The 18,260-nt window shown below is 45.4% G+C and overlaps 1 protein-coding gene across 1 annotated transcript in view; it reads right to left on the bottom strand.

Moving 5' to 3' along the window:
- Positions 1–12,737, bottom strand: part of T265_15584 (hypothetical protein) — a gene marked incomplete at both ends in the record, with an annotated part of 77,513 nt that extends 64,776 nt beyond the window's left edge. Inside the window, 6 exons of the mRNA XM_009178680.1 lie at positions 1,453–1,832; positions 4,628–4,915; positions 8,071–8,446; positions 10,216–10,350; positions 11,608–11,739; positions 12,502–12,737. Coding sequence (XP_009176944.1) covers positions 1,453–1,832; positions 4,628–4,915; positions 8,071–8,446; positions 10,216–10,350; positions 11,608–11,739; positions 12,502–12,735 — 1,545 coding nt within the window. The remainder of the gene's footprint in view (positions 1–1,452; positions 1,833–4,627; positions 4,916–8,070; positions 8,447–10,215; positions 10,351–11,607; positions 11,740–12,501) is intronic.
- Positions 12,738–18,260: the final 5,523 nt, after the last annotated feature.

The raw sequence follows: 18,260 nt of genomic DNA, 5'->3' as shown, positions 1-18,260 counted from the left end.
CGGTTCTACTCGCCTTCCAGGATGGGGACCGCGTGATCTTCACTGCGCCTGGTTGGAGACACTACAGGATATGGCTGCCAACCGATGTCAGTGGCGTTCTTGTTGTCAGTTTCTGTCCAGATTGCCTGAGTGAATGTCTGGAGGTGTAGGCACCTCGGAATGATTGTGTTAAGCTAGCACTGAATCCCTCCCTCATCCACCTTTATTCTTTTCTTTACGGCTTTGCTTTCAAATAAGTCACGGTTGTGCGGCAGTGAAGCATCGGTGTTGAACACTGATGTCATGCTGTCGATGATGATGTGCTAAAAGTTCGCAATGATGATGTGCTTCGGCAAAAGTTCGCTTGAATCCCAGTTTGCTTTAAGCAAAGCAGGTTTATAAAACAACAATGTCCAGTTCAGCTCGTTCCAGCTTATCACCTTTAATCCGTGACACAACGTACGTTAATTCGAGCAACCAGTTTCGTTCGCTAGTGACAGAATGGAATGCAAGATGGGGTGACCACACATTGAAGGCAATCTCATAAAGATTTTGCTGATGTCGTATCACTCAGCCTTACAGCTACACATTGAGTGCAATATCATTGTCGAACGTGTGTCGCTGACTGTGCGATTGAGCCACGTGTCAGTGAGACCAACTACTGGTGAAAGGAGGGCCTTCGGTGCGGAGTGGTTCACTAGAAAGACACCAAATGAACGGTTACAGACTGTTGGACAAGAGAGCAGAAGTCTCACGTGCATCTTGTTTACAAAACTGAACATCCATCTCCTTGAACGCGTCTTCCTGAAATTTCTTGGATGTTCATTGACTGCTACTCAAACGCAAACAAATACTACAAAGCGATCCACAAATTGTGGTTCACTAGAAAGACACCAAATGAACGGTTACAGACTGTTGGACAAGAGAGCAGAAGTCTCACGTGCATCTTGTTTACAAAACTGAACATCCATCTTCTCCTTGAACGCGTCCTCCTGAAATTTCTGTTCAGTTCATTGACTGCTACTCAAACGCAAACAAATACTACAAAGCGGCTCCACAAATTCAGTTACAGATTCCACTTTTCAAGAGAAACGAAGCGGAGCTACGTGAGAACATACTACTCGCGTACTCCCACCAGTAGTATCCACCGGTACACTGGTATGTCTCGTCCCGGAAGGATGAGGGTGGTCAACATGGCCCAGTTCACTAGCCAGTCATTTCAAAGTTCCTTGCCAAATCATAGAGTGACTACCTGTAAGTCATTCCCAGCTTCAATTTAAGGTGGTGGGAGTGGTGAAAATGCGTTATCTAGGAAAAAAGTCCTCTGAAAGGCGAAGCACAAGTCATGGCGCTAGTTCGTCTACCGCAAGTGAGCAGCCGTTCCAAAAAATACATCTGGTATGCTTAAGCATTACTGATCCAAAGTGCCGCTCCCAACCCAAACAATGCCTCTAAATAACAAAGTGCGCTCACCGGGACACCAGCAGCAAGCAGCGGGCCGATTGAAGACTGACTGTGTGGCGCGGGAACAGCTACCAAGGTGGCGACCTCCGGTGTGGTGGAATGTGCAGCTGGTGGAGACTGGGGGCAAATTGAGGATGAGAACAATAGTGCATTAGGGAGCAGAGTATTTCCGACCATTGCGGCCACACTTCCATCAGAATCAGAAAGGATGCCACTTGTCTCATCTGAACCTTGAGGTTGTGGATGCTGGCGAGCTAACAAATGTTGCGGCGTGGGGGCGTTTGTTATCGAGAAACTACTGGAGGCTGCATCGGTGGATGCTCGTGCAATCAACTCAACTAAATTGGCAGTTGTCTCGGATCCAGCGCATACAGGGGTGTCATTTGGAACTGCAAACAAGGGAAAATCATAGGATGTGTTGAGATAGCATGCAACATCAAATATACAGAGCTAAGCTAAGCCTACCCCTGTACAAAACGAAAAAAATGAATAAACGTACTAATCAGTCATCTATGAGGTCCTGTTGGTCTGTAGCTGCCTACCAAAAGCACGGTAGTCAGATTGCCATCCCAGGTGCTTAGGCCTAAACAGCGATCAAAGAAGTCCAGATGAGAATAGAGCTGAAAATGTTTAAGTAGGGAACCCGCCCTCCAGCTTCAGCACCAGAGGACCGAAACCCGCACACACGCGCCTGCAAACTGGGCAGGTTAAACCGAATATCTATTGAACTGAACAAGCAAGTCCTATTCAACATAAAGTACACCTTGCTATGAGGTCACCCTCTGTGAGCCCTAATAAACGTACCCCTGATAATAGTGTCATCCCCTCAACCCTAATCCACCTTTGATTGTACTTCTGAAGTTTTACCGTCCTGATAGTGCAGGTGTGACCAGTGTTCATTTGCTATATCATGTTCATGCGGTTAGTTGGCTCCAAAGCCACATTCGTGTTGGAGGTCTGATCATTATTTCTAATATTAATCAACCATCTCTAAACTTAATAAAATTGTTCAGCTGTAGCACACTTCCGGTGCCTAGCTGCCATGCCACACGAAGGAAGCATGCCTGAGCCTAGACAGGGGAAGTCGAGAGGCGGAGGTCGGGTTCCAAACACGGACCTTCCGGTCAGTAAATTCGCGCTCTAACCACCCGAGCCATCTCTCCCACCATCTCTAACAGATACCAGCTGATCAACCACCACAGTAGAAACACTAAAAAGCCTGATCAGAAGTGACCTGATTACCGCATACAGTTTTGTTGAACATCATTCCACTACGAAAATTATATGAGGAAATTCAGATTAAGTATTTGGCGATTTCACTGAGGAAAGAAAAGGAAGCGACCAACAAATGGACTAAATATAGTAATCAGTATGAAGAGAGGACACAAAAAGGAAAATGGTCTTTCAGTCTGTCCTGGGCGCCGGCCTCACTTCCTCTGGATCACTGGTGTTGCGGCCTCTCCGGGAATGGGTTCTCTTTGCAGAGGTTAATGTAAAACCAAATTTGTGAGACACTTGAAGCACTGCGGATGTTGCAAATCTGCTGTCACCCTACTGAAGAAGTTGTGTTTGGGTCAGAAATACAGAGGCGGACACCTTGAGCAACGAAATGTCGTTCGAATATTCACCTAAAGTCAGTTCACACACAATGTCCGCACCACCCACAAGGAATTAGGTGTTCCTCACCAAACACTTGCTGTTAAATCACGGGCAAATTTATCCAACATTTGTAAATCTAATCACGATATATCAGCACCTCTTGAACTTGGTACAGTGATGTCTTGTATGCTTGGCTGTGAGACTTGGCCTATTCGAGCAGCGGAACTAAGACGTCTTCAGGTGGCCAACCCTTGACTTGGCAGAGGAGTATGAAGATCACGAAACGCTTTGGTGCTACTCGCCTTCTACGATGGGCACCGCGTGATCCTCACTGCGCCTGGTTGGAGACGCTGTAACATATGACCGATGTCAGTAGCACCCTTGCTGTCAGTTTCTATCCAGATTGGCTGAGTGAATGTCTGGAGGTGTAGGCACCTCGGAATGATTGTGGTAAGCTAGTACTAAGTCCCTTCCCCGTCCACCTTTACTCCTTTTTTTACAATAAGGCTTTCAAATAAATCATGGTTGTAAGGTAGTGAGGCATCGGCGGTGAACACTGATGTCATGCTGTCGATGATGATGATCTCCCAGTCTTATGAATACAGCTGTCTCGAAAGTAGTTCATTATCCAGCAGTCTGACCCACATAATTACTTATCGTAGAAAAACAGCGAATATAGAACTTACAGTATGCGACGCTTTACACCGCTGCTTGAACGAGGGACGAGATTTCATTGGTCCATTAAGCCTAGAGATCACGTTGACCCCTGATCTTATTCCAGTCAATGACAACATCACGATACCAGCAGCAGATTATGGCTTTGACAAGAAATTTTCTAACCTTTAGGCGACTAAATTTAGTGGGAAAGATATCGACACTCTCTAGAGCTGTCGATTGTCACCATGCTGGGAGATGACCGATAGGTAAAGACGGAATTCATGTCTAGTGGAGGAACAAAATGACGCGCTGGCGGACACGTGACTCAGTGTGACGTCCAATGAGTGATAGCTCACTACGACACGAAATGAAGTTAGTCTCACAGGGATTAGGGCGTTCTTCTCCAAATGAGAGAGCCGGAAAAATGACATGCCTGATGGGGTGGAGAACAGAATGCTAATGTGGGTCCTAGTGTCTTGCCATCAGAGTAAACTATGACAAGTTAGTTAGGTCTGCATTGAAAAAAGGCAGTATTTAGAAGATGGACTGCCAAAAGTTGCAGCTCAAACGGAAACAGGAGAATAGAGCAGTTTTTGTGGTCTGCAAAGTCCCTTCAGCGGACCAAAACAGGTCAGGTCCGATGGGTATTGGATACAGGCTTTTACAGGGGCATGTAAATCAGTCAGATTTCAGTCATTCAGTGGGCTGAAAGCCAAAAAAGTATTCCTTGACATTTACATATAACGCATCTATCGAATTCTCCTGTGACTGACTTGTTCACAGGTTTAATTCACTTTACAGTATAGCTTGTGCGACAGGCAAATTCGGTCCTTGCTTGATGCAAGCCACCAGGAAACGGGAAGGACAACTAGGCCCAGCAAATCAAAGACAGTTGGAGGAATCAATACCAATAAAGGACAAAACCTACTTGATGCTGGAGATAATGAGCCCGCACCGACCGGGTTTGGGTCCATATTGCCGCCGGTGCGGATGTAAACAAGCGGCAGCACTGGGGCAGCAGTAACTGGAGTACTGGAAACAGTCCCTGAGCTCGAATTAAGTTCAGTAGGTTCGTTGGCTGCAATCAATGGGGTTGGGAGGATGGTCCTTTGCTTGGAACGTGTTTTCGTCATGGTGGCAACAACAGATTCGTCCAAGAACTCTTTCGCAACATGACGTTTACCCGGCAGAGTGCGTAGGCGTAATGAACTGTGAACTGAGCAGATTAGTCGGATACTCGAAGGTTAGCGTTTATATCCGCAAGAAGAAAACAATATCAGCCCAAATCTAAGCACACTATGGCCTTCTTTTGATAAAGCCTGTGATAAACCCCTGTCTAGGCTTGGGCAACCTGGCAGTATATCAGCCCTCGTGCCTCCTTCAGGTGGTATGGCAGCTGGGCACCGACTGAAAACCCGTGTGGAACCGATTAGGATGTTTTTTTCGTGTTCATAATCCGTCCAAATGAAGATTTGCTACTCTCGGTCGCAATTCAGTCTATCATTGGACGACGTGCCCATATATTGGTCTACGTGATTACTCGCCAGGACTTCATCAGCTTCACACGGCCTTGCTTGTCAGAGGGAATTAACTCCGAAAGGATGGGACGTTTCCTCAGCATCAAACAGTTCTAGCTGTGACCGGACTCTGTGTGATTTGGTCCAGTTATCGAATTAGGAATATGACTACTTTTGGATAGTAAGAGAGGTGTTCCCAACTTTTCACTAATCCGAGGATATGATAACTGCCTGGCCGTGGGCTGTTCCAGGATAGACCGTCTAAACCAATCAACATGCGTCTGCGTAATCGAAAAGCGTCATACACGATGTAACGTGATTACAAGCACGACAGATGATTGGACAGCCTTGGGTGAGGCCGTGAATCGGGGGTGCGAATAAAATGTCCTTTGATCAATCATAGCGAGGTCACGGAGGACCTGATAATCGTCAAGCCATAGGGTTAAAATTTTACCGGAAATCTATGGTGAGGATGGGTCTAAATAAAGACACAAGCGTCCGTCTATCTAAGGATTTCGGGATCCGGTAACTGACCACTTTACTTTATAACATCAACTTTGTTAAATGTATGCTTCACACATTCAGTAACTTTGTAACTGTGAGATGAAGGCTCATGCACTAAGAACGACGAATCAACTGGAAAACATGTCAACAATACAAGCTAAGGATATCGCATGAAAACTGAGCAAACATGTTCCCTACATGAAATCACAGGTTGGTCATTTTGGAACTTTGCCCCTTCAGAGAAGACTGGAGTACAAGAAAAAACAAGGAACAAGCTAACAAGAGCTTGATAGCATTTCATTCCGGGATTAGTGAATTCAGACCATCTTACAACTATACGAAAACACTACGAAGAGTAGTAGGCGTGGGGGGATCATTGAAAAACGGTGCATTTCGTTACAGGGCAACTGACACTCCTTTCAGTGTGACACGTCAACGACACAGGTACCGGCATCACATGCCATTTTTCCGATCAGTACTAATCCAGAGTTTACAAAATCTAGGCTGAATGAGACAATCAAGTGGGGAGAGTAAGCATGAAGCTTAGTTTTTGAATGAGAAGTGCCGAGCTCCCCAACAACAGCGTGTGTTTGGCATTAGGGTATGACTAAGACAACTGCGGTTCACCCATGTAATCAGAGTAGCCCATTCACTCAGTGGACGTGACAACGTGACCGTTGGCCACAAAACCCAACCCGTTATAACGCTTGTACTGAAAGACTCCGTTGCACCTTTGCTCCGCTCATACGCAACGTTCATTTCTACAAACTCTCAAGTTTGATTGGGAGGAACATGTTATCATGAAAACATTCATATCCATCAATCACCAAGTCATTTGGGGACAATTAAACGATACGACCCCGTAGTGTTTGTGCAGAATGGTTCAATGGTCTCCAAGACACACACATAGCGCTGGTCAGTATTAGCTAACGACCATTTTTAGCCTGTAAGGTGGTCAGACAGTCACATCGATCCGGATAGCCAGAATGCTGAAATGACCTCAAACTGGAGGCAGTAAAGAGATAAATCCAACAGTGTGGCCTTCAGATAAACTGAGATAGGTGTGATAAGCTTCTTTCATCTCTTGTTTTCCTTGATGGACATTAGGCCCTGATAACCAGAGTTTCTAGCATTCTGCAAGGTCACAGCAAGGAAGGTTAGGTTACATTATGGCTTCGCTTTAGAGGGAACAACACAAGACCGAATAAAATGGTTCTCGTGGGGGAAGGCATTCTTCGGAAATCGGATTCGATGCTCAGCGCTCCGAATACGTATGAGAGCCCCCTTGCGATCAAGGTTTATTTGGGAAGCACATCCAGAGTTGCTTGTTAATTTTTACGTTGCTTTTCCACTGTATTGACCGCGTTTAGGTTGTCCTGACACCATGCTTTATTTGCCAAGATGAGTGCTTACATTCGACTGATTGATCTACCAAGCAGTGGAGTAATACGGGTTATTACCTAACCGGTAATATCACCTCCGGGATCCCATTTGCGTGTTTCCTGGCCACACATACCATGTGCATGTGAGCTCGGAAACTGGTGTTAAGTCGCCGGTGGTGGTATAACCACCCAAAAACACGCTCCTAAGAGTTGAGACACCGCAGGGATTTCATCGCTGACGTCACAGTTGAGTTTCGTGCTCCGCCCAGCTACAAGCCCTTCATCGATAGTACATTTATGAAGAGAATTTGGAACAGTCCTCAGCGTAACTTTGTCACGATAGTGTTTGGACCATAATATGGTATCTACAAGCTGCACCGAAGATACCAATGAAATCAAGTGTTTGAAAGCGTTCCCTAGTTGGTGTGCTCGAATTCTTCTGCGAGATTCGACAACCACTCCTTTCTTCTATATGACAATTTCATTGGATAGATAATTCCCTCCACGAGTGGCTGTAAGTGAGCTCAGTGCGCCTGGTGGCAGAAAAAGCTGTGGTACAAAACTATGTCAAATTTACCCTACTGTTGGACTTTCCTGGATACCTGAAAATTCCTGTGATAATTCAAAGGGTCTATATCGTTGGAGCACATTGAAGAGCTCACTTTCCCTTTCCACTGCCTTGACCAGTCACAATGCATACCAGTAAGATGGCCATCTACTCTGCGAATCTCTGCTTTGCCTCGGACGAGGTTTCAGTTATAGGGTCTCGGAAGAAAACAAAAACCTCGCCTCATTTTCTCGTAGCTACATAAAGCGGTTGAACGTGCTGTGTTCAAGCTCCTGAAACTCAGAATTTAGTTGATTGCCTAGTGGTACATTTTAGGCACCGTGGTCCATACAACAACCAAGTGGCAAAGGAATGCTGTAGTCAGTTGAAAAAAACTAATGGAAACAACCATGGGAATTACCTGTCTGTTGTGAGCCGACCCGGATAGGTGCAACAGTAGACGTGCTCGAATCCATTTCGGAAATAGGCCCCGCTACATTCGCCAATTGCACATAGGCCACTGGTGGACTGGATGCGCCCTCGGCAAGGAAACCGGCGGCATTAGCTGACAGAATTATCGGAGTACCCAGAATGGTAGCGGCCAAATCATTCGGATTGGACTGGCCATAGGTAACACTGGTGTCTGCACCACCCACCGCACTGGCATCCCCACCGGCTACAACATATCGTGGAATTGGGTAACTCGTTGGACAGACACCGGTTGCACCACGCAGAAGCGTGTCCGGGCTGGAAGCCATGGAAATCGTCGCGTAGGCGCTGGTTGATGTAATGTAGAACTAGAAAAGGGTGAAAATGGAAAACAGCAAGTGTAGTAAGGCAATTACGTGATAACGTAGATAGCATTTGCAGTCTGCATCAGTGTTGAACACTGATGTCACGCTGTCGATGATGATGATGATGATGATGATGATGATGATGATGATGATGATGATGATGATTTGCAGTCTGCAAGCAATGCGGACAGGTGTAATTATGGAAATTAAGCAGGGGGTAGGGAATACAAGTGTCGAAATCCTAGCAAGTTGGGTTGCAACATAAAAACTCCTCGACAGGGGGTCAACGGGTTCAAATATTTCCAGTGAATTATATCAAAGATGAAAGAAAGGGCATTCTGTTTACACAAGCAACTAGGCACTGAAATATTTTAACCTGAGATCCTGATGTGGCAAATGATGATGATAATGATGATGATGATGATGATGATGATGATGATGATGATGATGATGATGATGATGATGATGATGATTTGCAGTCTGCAAGCAATGCGGACAGGTGTAATTATGGAAATTAAGCAGGGGGTAGGGAATACAAGTGTCGAAATCCTAGCAAGTTGGGTTGCAACATAAAAACTCCTCGACAGGGGGTCAACGGGTTCAAATATTTCCAGTGAATTATATCAAAGATGAAAGAAAGGGCATTCTGTTTACACAAGCAACTAGGCACTGAAATATTTTAACCTGAGATCCTGATGTGGCAAACTAGCCCCGATCAATATGTCCAGCATCCCATTGCCTTGAAGTATCGCAGTCGTCCTGCTTCCTTCGGGTGGTATGGAGGCATCCAAAGGATGTTACAGCTGAACGACCGATCGTTATCGCCTGCCTTCACACTTGTCTCAGCCGAATGATGTTATTGTTATGACAATGCATCTGTTAGCCACTGTCGACAAGTCCACCTTATGTTGCAGGCCCTAGTACCGATGCTAAGGTCGTCCACAGGGTACACAAGGTCACTTCAGCTTCACAACTCACTGCCGCTGTTTGGTGTCCAAAAGGCGTCAAACTGTCCATCAATAACAAGGCTTTTGGTGTTTGATTGTGATCAAAAGTGTATAGAACTCGTCTTTCTCCACCATACATACTCCTGCCAGCTGATTACGGTCAAGTCGACGAATCGGATGAACAATGAAAACGCATAAAGATGACAAGCCAAGTCCATGTTTGACGAAAGACCTCGTGGAAATTACAATTACTCGAAAATCCAGAAAGCTAACATATAACGTTGTGTTGGATAGCCCCTCCCTACTCTTCATCGTTATGACTCTAATCAGTAGAATAACTACCTTTATCGGTTATCGTTTTCCCATGATAACCTACACAAGGACAGCAGCAGATAGCTGCTCAAAAGAACCGAACAATGGTGAGAACCGCGAAGACTCGAAAGATGGGTGAATGTGGGTCCAACTAGCTTGCGTAACGCCGTAATCCCCGTTCATATGACATACCGGCAATTAGTGTTGTGCAGAGGTTAGGGTTGTAGCTACAGACGTCACCACCTTACTTTTTTTCTCGCCGAAAGCGCATAACATGGGGGCTGCTGTAATCTCGACCACAAACGGAATAACCTGTATTGCACGTGGGATAAGCCTGCAGTGCCACCAATCAGGGACATGGGTGCAATTCACTAAAAAGCCATCAAGTTGAATCGGTCCTCATAACAGAAATGAATTGTGTTACGATAATCTATCATGGTAGAACGTGAGGACAACTCTTGGAGGATTAACACATATCCAAAAAGGCCAAAAACATATCGCGATAGTACTCACCTGTGCAGTCGGTTGCTCACCATTGTGTGGCTTGGCATCCACATCCATATAGTTTGGCAGAAGTTCAATCAGTTCGGTTTCTTCAGCCGCACCCGGAACTGAGGGCTTTCCAGGCGGATGTGCTTGATCGTGAATCTGTGAGCGGGAACGGCACGTATGTCTATAGACTGCAATCTCAAGGATTCTTAGCAATGGGGACGGAGCGTAAAATAATGCAGGAAAATGTCTCGTACAGGCCTGTGGAGAAGAAATAAACAGACGAGGAGGTACAAACCAAAGTACAATGCAGCGGTCAAAGACGGTTAAAATAAGTATACGAGGAGGGACGGCAAAAAGTGCTGGCCATGATACTTACAAAAGGCACTCAGATGGCAGTTTCATGCTGACAACATATTGGAGAACAAACACTGACTTAACTACATACGAGGGGAATGTCGAAAACTCGGTATATGTCAACCAGACAACTACAAGAAACAAAGAAAGACGGCAAAGACAATGACGCCACTAAAAATTAGCGACAAACCACCTATCACATTCCGATTAATGCTACCTACACCTTGAAAAACAGACCCCTCCGAGGAAGAGAGAACGGAACAGCCAAGACAACAGTCGCATATGCAGCATTCACCGACCACATCCGTCGCACACGACTAACTAACACAAACGATATGTGATGCAAGGTTTTATGGGAGAATTCAACAGTACTCTTAGGCCAACTCGTGACCGTTCGGTTGTTTCGGTGCATATCTGTCATGCGCCTAGTGACCAATAAGCAGTCATACATGAGGTTCGTTGACCACAGTTTTACAAGGGACATGAAAGTGGTGGGAGATAACGGAAATACCATGCAGTGACCAAACGTGCGTCGTGCGGGAGAAAAAAAATTACCTCCGGAGGAAAGTTATATAAAGTGACCAAACGTGCGTCGTGCGGGAGAAAAAAAATTACCTCCGGAGGAACAGTTATATAATATACTGGAAAAGAGGACACGTAGTGAAAATAATCAGTTGCGTTCTTAACAGTTACAGTTGACTAAACGCTAAGTTTGGTCTATTCGAACCGGGACTATTCCATCCCGAACAACTGGGAAATTATAAGAACTGACATCAAATCATCTTAACAAAAACAAAGTAATCGCACCACAACTTACCTGTGTCAGCATCTGCCGCGTCTTGTTCGTCATCGAGTTGCTGGCTTTTCAGCCACCAACAAGAGAATATTATTGAAACTACAAAAACGACCAAGACCAACGACGAAATTGTGACAAGTAAGAGCTGCACATATATTCTTTCCTCATCACCCGCAGATTTCGTCGGGTATTGCTGGCTCTGTGTAAACTGCGGAAACTGATAAGAGAATAAATGCACGTATATTGCTAAAGGAGACACGTACCAGCTCAACATACAGTGAGTCCTCTGTGTGGCGCACCGCGTACCGCACTTGTTCAGTATATGAAACTTCTGAGGTGACATTAATCAATATTTGGAACTTGTTCACCGGCGACTCAGCTACTTCGATCACACCCTGAGTACAAACGGGGCAAGGTAGAAGCAAATGTAAGATGAGAAACATCGATCTGAGAGAAGGCATGAAAGTATCCCTAAAAAATCCAAATCAGGCTGTTTGGCGTAGTCCGTTACCCAAAAGTACTGGATAGGGAAAGCACTCTGAGTGAAACAAACCGTTGCAATTCGCACAGTTGAATTGCCCTTCTCCGTTGAGACATTGCTAAACCATCACTGTTCAAATGAACAGAACATTCTAATGATCACAAGATAAGCAGAGTCAGAACCATGGAAACGCTTGGATGCTTAGTCAATGATCACATATATGAACATGCAAGGACTGAGGCACCAATTAGGACGACGTGAAGATGTATAGGTATGACGTTTTCCGTTCAATGGATATTGTAGTGGACAGTACTATTACCAGGCAAGAGAACTATTAATCAGCTAAATGGTCTGAAACAGAGACATTAGACCCGCTTCATGACCCCAGGTGCAATGTCTCCTCTGTCCTCTATAAATACGTCTGAACTGGCGTTTTTTCCGCTGCCAGACCTGATTTATCACCGTTTTTCTCTGACTCACGTGTAAGTGCTTGTATTTACTTATCTGATATATTTTAATTCATTCATTTCATACACCATGGGGAATGGAAGGAAAGGTGGTGACCTCATTGTGCAGTATTTCGCCTCTGGCCAAACTGCATTTCAACTTCTGCTGCAAATTTGCCTGCGTCGATGCTGCGAATGACGGTGATGACAATGGACTAGCTGCATCCAACATGCTCGTTTGGGGTTTTCACAGAAAAATTATCGTTCAACCGTAACACCCTTTCGGTGCCTAGCTGCCATGCAACCCGAATGAAGCACGAGGGCTGAGATACTGCCAGACTGCCCAAGCCTAGACAGGGGAAGTTGAAAGACAGATGTCGGGTTCGAACCACGGATCCTCTAGCCAGTAAACTCACACTGCAACCACTTAAACGATCTCGCCCCCACAGGGTCAGCGAAGAAGCCACTACGCACCAGCTACTTTCAGTTTATGCTTGAGCTGGGTAAGACTGTCGTATGTGGAAAGTGGAAAAAATGGAAAGTCGATCACCGTTCACAGGTATCTCTGGGTAAAATTCAACTTGAATCACCGGCTGAGCCCACAGGTCTTTGGGAAAATTCGGTGTGAAAATCTCCAGACCTCTCCGTGGGAAAGGCCGTAGATGTATACGCCAAGACACAATAGCCTAACAGCTACGCAGCTAAAAGGTGCTACAGCTTAATCATTTTTATAATACACGCACCGTATATAGACTAGAGCAGGCAATTTCGACCGATGGGATAATAAGATTGTGGATTATCGAGCTCAATCCCCCAACAGAACGTCACCAGCTCTCTCGAGGATAGTACTGGTCGAATGGCCCACCTTATCCGGTTGGTGTAATTGTACAGCATCCTCCGGTTCTAAGTGGGATGGCGACCAGGTGAAGTTCGTCATGTAAAAGGTCCCTTGGGGATACGAATTCACCTTAACTGGTCTAATGGGGGTCTATTACAGAGCACCTAGGCGAAACCTTACTAAATCACAATATTTTAGATTTGGCCTCTGACTGGCTTTTGTGTGGAGTGTGGATTTTCCATGCGACCAGTTGCTTAGGACCACCACGCGATGAGTAAAGGCCCCCATGTGTCGCCAGCTGGAACGGATGCAAAAGTTCATATCACTTGCGCCGAGAAAGCCCTTGAAAACATCGTTTGTCCCATTGTAACAGCGTACATGAGGGTTTTCGCCTCCTGTCAATATGCCACATGTTTATTGTAACGCAAACATCAATAGGGACCAGGGTGTTTACACAAAATTGCATCAACCATAAATCTTCGGCTTGTATGCATGACCTTCAGGATGGAAGGAACTGTGACAGTTGCAAACACTTATCATTCTCCACATTTCCTACATTTGTTCATCGATACACATCCACACCCAACTAAGATGTATGGTATGTCTTAATGGACCTACCCGCGCGTACGTGCCTTCTTCCTGATCGCTGTGGCTTCGGATGCTACGAAGCGGGAAGGCAGCAAGCTGGTATTTCTAATCGACCAGTTGAACATGAACACAGTCAATCTGTTTCTCGGTATCAAAATCAGGCCGCCAATGAACTCTTCTGTTTGGAACAATATTTTCATATGTTTGAACTCTGTACAAAAATGGCCTTCACGTGAATTGTCGGACTATCATTAACTTGCGATACCCTACTTATTTCAATTATGAACCGATACTGGTTGGTGATACAACATGACAATTGGGCGGTTAGGCGAAAGCGCCCGCTGCAATTCAATGTGTGCCAGAGTGTGCACGTCGACTACAGAAAAGTTAAACTATTGTCACCAATCCAGTGTCAGGAGGCGCCTGGATTGGTGTATGACGAAGGTTCCTAGTCTCCACAACGTGCGTTTCCAATACTAACTTACTAGGTGGGCTATGATATTGCTTTACACTGAATACCTCTGAAATAGTTAATCTCGCATGCAACATACCGAGAAATGTACGACACATAATGGCTTATTCCTATGAGAACGACAGGTTCCAGGAATTTTTAACCATTGATAGAGTGAGTGAAGCAATCGGGCGGATAAATAATAGAGATTAAGGGAGGAAAACGAAGTTCCACTAACTTGATACGGATCCTGAATAACGAGATCCCATGAAGACGTAGTTGGAATTGAGGAAAGTAACTCCATTTGTTCAACCAGCAGAAGCTCATTATAAGCTTCCACTTGCGTGCTAAAGTTGATTAGAACATATCAATATAAAGGAATAAAAACCTGAGAAGCAAGAGCGGTAACAGGAGACAAGTCATTATCATTTCACAAAGTGCGCGGCGTCTTCAGTTCAATGTTACACAGGACCTGAACTGCAGAGATTAGGCAACACAGCAGTAATGAAAGGCAAGTCCAAACTATCCTCAAGCGGGTAAAATTCTCCCTCGAATATGACAAGGCAAGCCGTTGCAAAAACATGTAACCAACTCACAGTCACCTTGTACAAATTAATTTTTTCCACCCTCGATACTGAGGGCATTCAGTATTCGCACAATGGAGCTGAGTTTTCGAGAGGTACGATGTATCACTGATGGATTGGAAAGACAGACATTTGTGGTCAGAACACCAGTCCAAACTTTTAAACCACACCTAGACATCCAGGGGTATCAGTGATATCAGGAAGGCATTCTTCTGGAATTTTCCACCAGAGGTATGATTGCCTCATTGGAAAATGAAATTTGGTGAGCTGCGAAAATGTGAACGTAGACTAGGATGGTTTGTAATTTGAGTACATTCACGACAAAATGTAATATTTTAGCGCATCTGTTGCTCGCAAAGTTGCCAGATAAGTGACAAACCGGGACGAGCACACCATCAGCTGCAACAGACAATACTCCTCTCTGGATTGATTGAATTGAAGACTGGACTCGGAACCATCGGTATTGGGCAACTCGCTCGTGCTACTAGAGGGTGGTGGATACACGAACGCTACATGGTGCAATGTACCAGGGTGTACCCAACCACCGCACGAGGTTTTCGTCCCTCTTGCACGCTACCAAATCTGCAAGGTGTAAAAATTCCAAGTAGCCAATTTCGGCATGTGCATTAATAACTACTCCAGCTACCATATCTGAGTTTCTGCCGGAGGAAGGCGGGGCCAGTAAGAGAGCTCAGTCTATTCGGACAGGCAAACAGCAAACGGACGCTTGTAAAGATAGTTTGCGGTGGAGGCAAGTAAAAATAGCAGCTACAAATGGAACAGTGGGAATGAAATGGTGATACCCAGGGCGAGTGCATTACGGCCAAACGGCGACTGAGCACTCGTGTGAGTTACCATGTCAAGCAGACGCGTACCGTGATGCTGTACTTGAGAGTTTGGTGTGTTTTGGTGCACATCATAAATGGACCATATATACGCACTGGCGTATAATGCGCCTGGTGAATTCTGTTTGGTTTGTGTTAGAGTTAGCCCGAACAGAACACCAGCCATTAGATAGACCCGACAGAGTAATCCAGGATATGAACTTGGCTGGTGCGAGATATAAGGATTCTGGCAGAAAAAACCAGGCCATTAACAACGCATTCAGACCAAGCAGACATTTAACATACTACATTGGCTTGAAACAAGTCAAGAGGATAGCAGGATATAATGACGATATCTTATGCTTACCCACTAACTGTATCGTCGCTAAAGACAAATGTGCGTTAGACCCGATTAATAGAAAAGAATGGGGGGTAATTGAGCATTGCAACGCATATAAACACACAGTGAGACTCCAGACTCTCCACCATGACCATGCGAGGCTAGCATGGGAAGTCTTCATCATGGACCACTTATCAATTAAAGCTGATAGTAGTGTCTCGGGGACTGGTGACCATCTCCCTTACGTACATCTTCCCTCTTAGATCGTCCTAGTATCGCCCAACGCATTAATAACCTCCACGAAATCTAGTCCACCATCTCAGAATTTACACCCCCGCCAATCTTTGCGTGTTTAGTTACCCTCACCATACCGCCTCTTAGCCTACATACAGTGAACTCTCTTGTCTCAGGCAGTATAGTTATATTGTCAGTCCTAGCTTGACTTTGACGACTACACTACTGAGTGCAAGTCCATCCTTTTTCCGTCTTGCTTAACCACCTGGTGTCACCGCTATAACTGTGGTAGACGTTCATTTTCCCCCTATTAAAGGACCATACCCTATCTGATGACCCCTATAACTCTCCAAACCTCATTGATGTCATCTAATTTCATCTTCCTCCCAAGCTTCGACCCGTGATAATACGCGCTATGGACGACCTGGTTGGCCGTTGTCCGATACACCTGATCTGTGTATTACCAAAAGAAGGATCCTCGGCCTAAAAAAAACAACAACAAATACTACGCGCGATGTTACATTGATTTTTTAACCCTGTATAATCCAGCGGCGAACACATAACCCCCCGCTGACCACAAAACTGCGCATCTCAGCATAACCACCTCAACCACGAGGTCCGTCACGGGCTGCCCAGAAACCGAAGTAATTCAGTTCAGTGACGGCACGGCCTTGTGATACCCATTTTGATATTTTTTATTTATATATAAATAATATATTTATATATTTATTTTTATTCGTGTTTCTTACCAAGTCAGCCAATTTTCTTAGAGTTTGCATGAACTCGTTCTCCCAAATAACTTTAACACTCGACTCTGCCCCGAAGTGAGAGAACTAGGCGTTGGGTATTCCTGTACAATTAGCTGCAATTGCGACAACCATCCTCCCAAGTTTTCTTATCTATAACCCGCCACTCTATCTCTCATGCCTGTCTCCACTGACCTGGATGCATATCCCACCTCCGACCTTAAGCCTTTGTACCCAGCCCAATTATTCCTAGTTCTTCAGGCCTGGTCCCATCCCTGAGTAACTCTGTTAGCTCCATTTAATGTCTACTGCTTTGCTTTGGCTGGATTTAACTAACAACAGTCAACTAAAGCCTCGGTTCCACACTGTTTCGAACCATTCTGCATCCCCTGAATACGCGCAGCGCAAACATATCAAATGGTGGGTCTGAAGATGTGCTATGAATGAAATACTTGTTTGGCCCCACGGCCCAATCATTCACACATACACATAGCACCGGTGCACTTGTACTTGACAGAGTGGTTCACACCAATGCTTCGTTTTCGTTTAGCCATAGTATACACGCTCCGAAAATCTCCATTCTACTCCCATTGCCCAAAAGGTAGTTGATGTTTCATTTACTTCCGCGACTTGCCTCTTCCAGTGACTGTTTGCTGTTCGCTTGTTTGAAATGACTGAGCTGTTTTACTGACCTGGCTTTCCCCCTGACCGGATAAACTATCTGATTGCTAGAGTTATTTATCAATGCATAAACCACAATTATGACTGCTCGGTGGCTTGCTACCCTGTAGATCTTGTAGCATGCACGAGGGATGAAAAACTCGTGTGGTGGATGAGTACGCCCCGTAGGGAGGGTCGCCCTGTTACGTTGCACCATGGTGCGCTCGTATACTCGCCACCCCCCCAGTATCACGGGTGTATCGCCCATCGCCGGTGGTTCTGAACCTGGCCTTTAATTCAGGAAAACCGAAAAAAGAGCAGCATTGCTGCTTGGCTGTAGCCGGATTAGCCTTGTTGCGGTTGTCATTTGTCCCACAACACCAAGAAATACAAGCGGACGGCAGCTGTCCTCCCGTTTGTTCTAAAAAATAATAGTAATAAAAGAATACTAAAAGAACATTCATGCATGGGGTAGCCTGAGAGTACCTGTGAGGCTCACGGTTAACGTCGACTTTCAAGAAGTTGCCCCTTTCGTCTTAGTTGTGTCACATGACCCGAAGTCCAATTCATCATCCAAGCATGAAAGAAAAGAATGAAAGCTTTTGTTCGGGGGCCAGCCGTCCCTAATAACCGAACATCACATCATTTGGACGCATGTGTCACGTGCAGGACACGGGCCAGACGTAGGCATGCCCTGATTGGTCAGAATGCCAGCCAATCCGAG

This window comes from Opisthorchis viverrini (assembly GCF_000715545.1).
Source record: "Opisthorchis viverrini unplaced genomic scaffold scaffold1367, whole genome shotgun sequence".
Lineage (NCBI taxonomy): Eukaryota > Metazoa > Platyhelminthes > Trematoda > Opisthorchiida > Opisthorchiidae > Opisthorchis > Opisthorchis viverrini.
The sequence above is the reverse complement of the archived record's forward strand: the minus strand, read 5'-3'. Positions and strand labels throughout refer to the sequence as shown.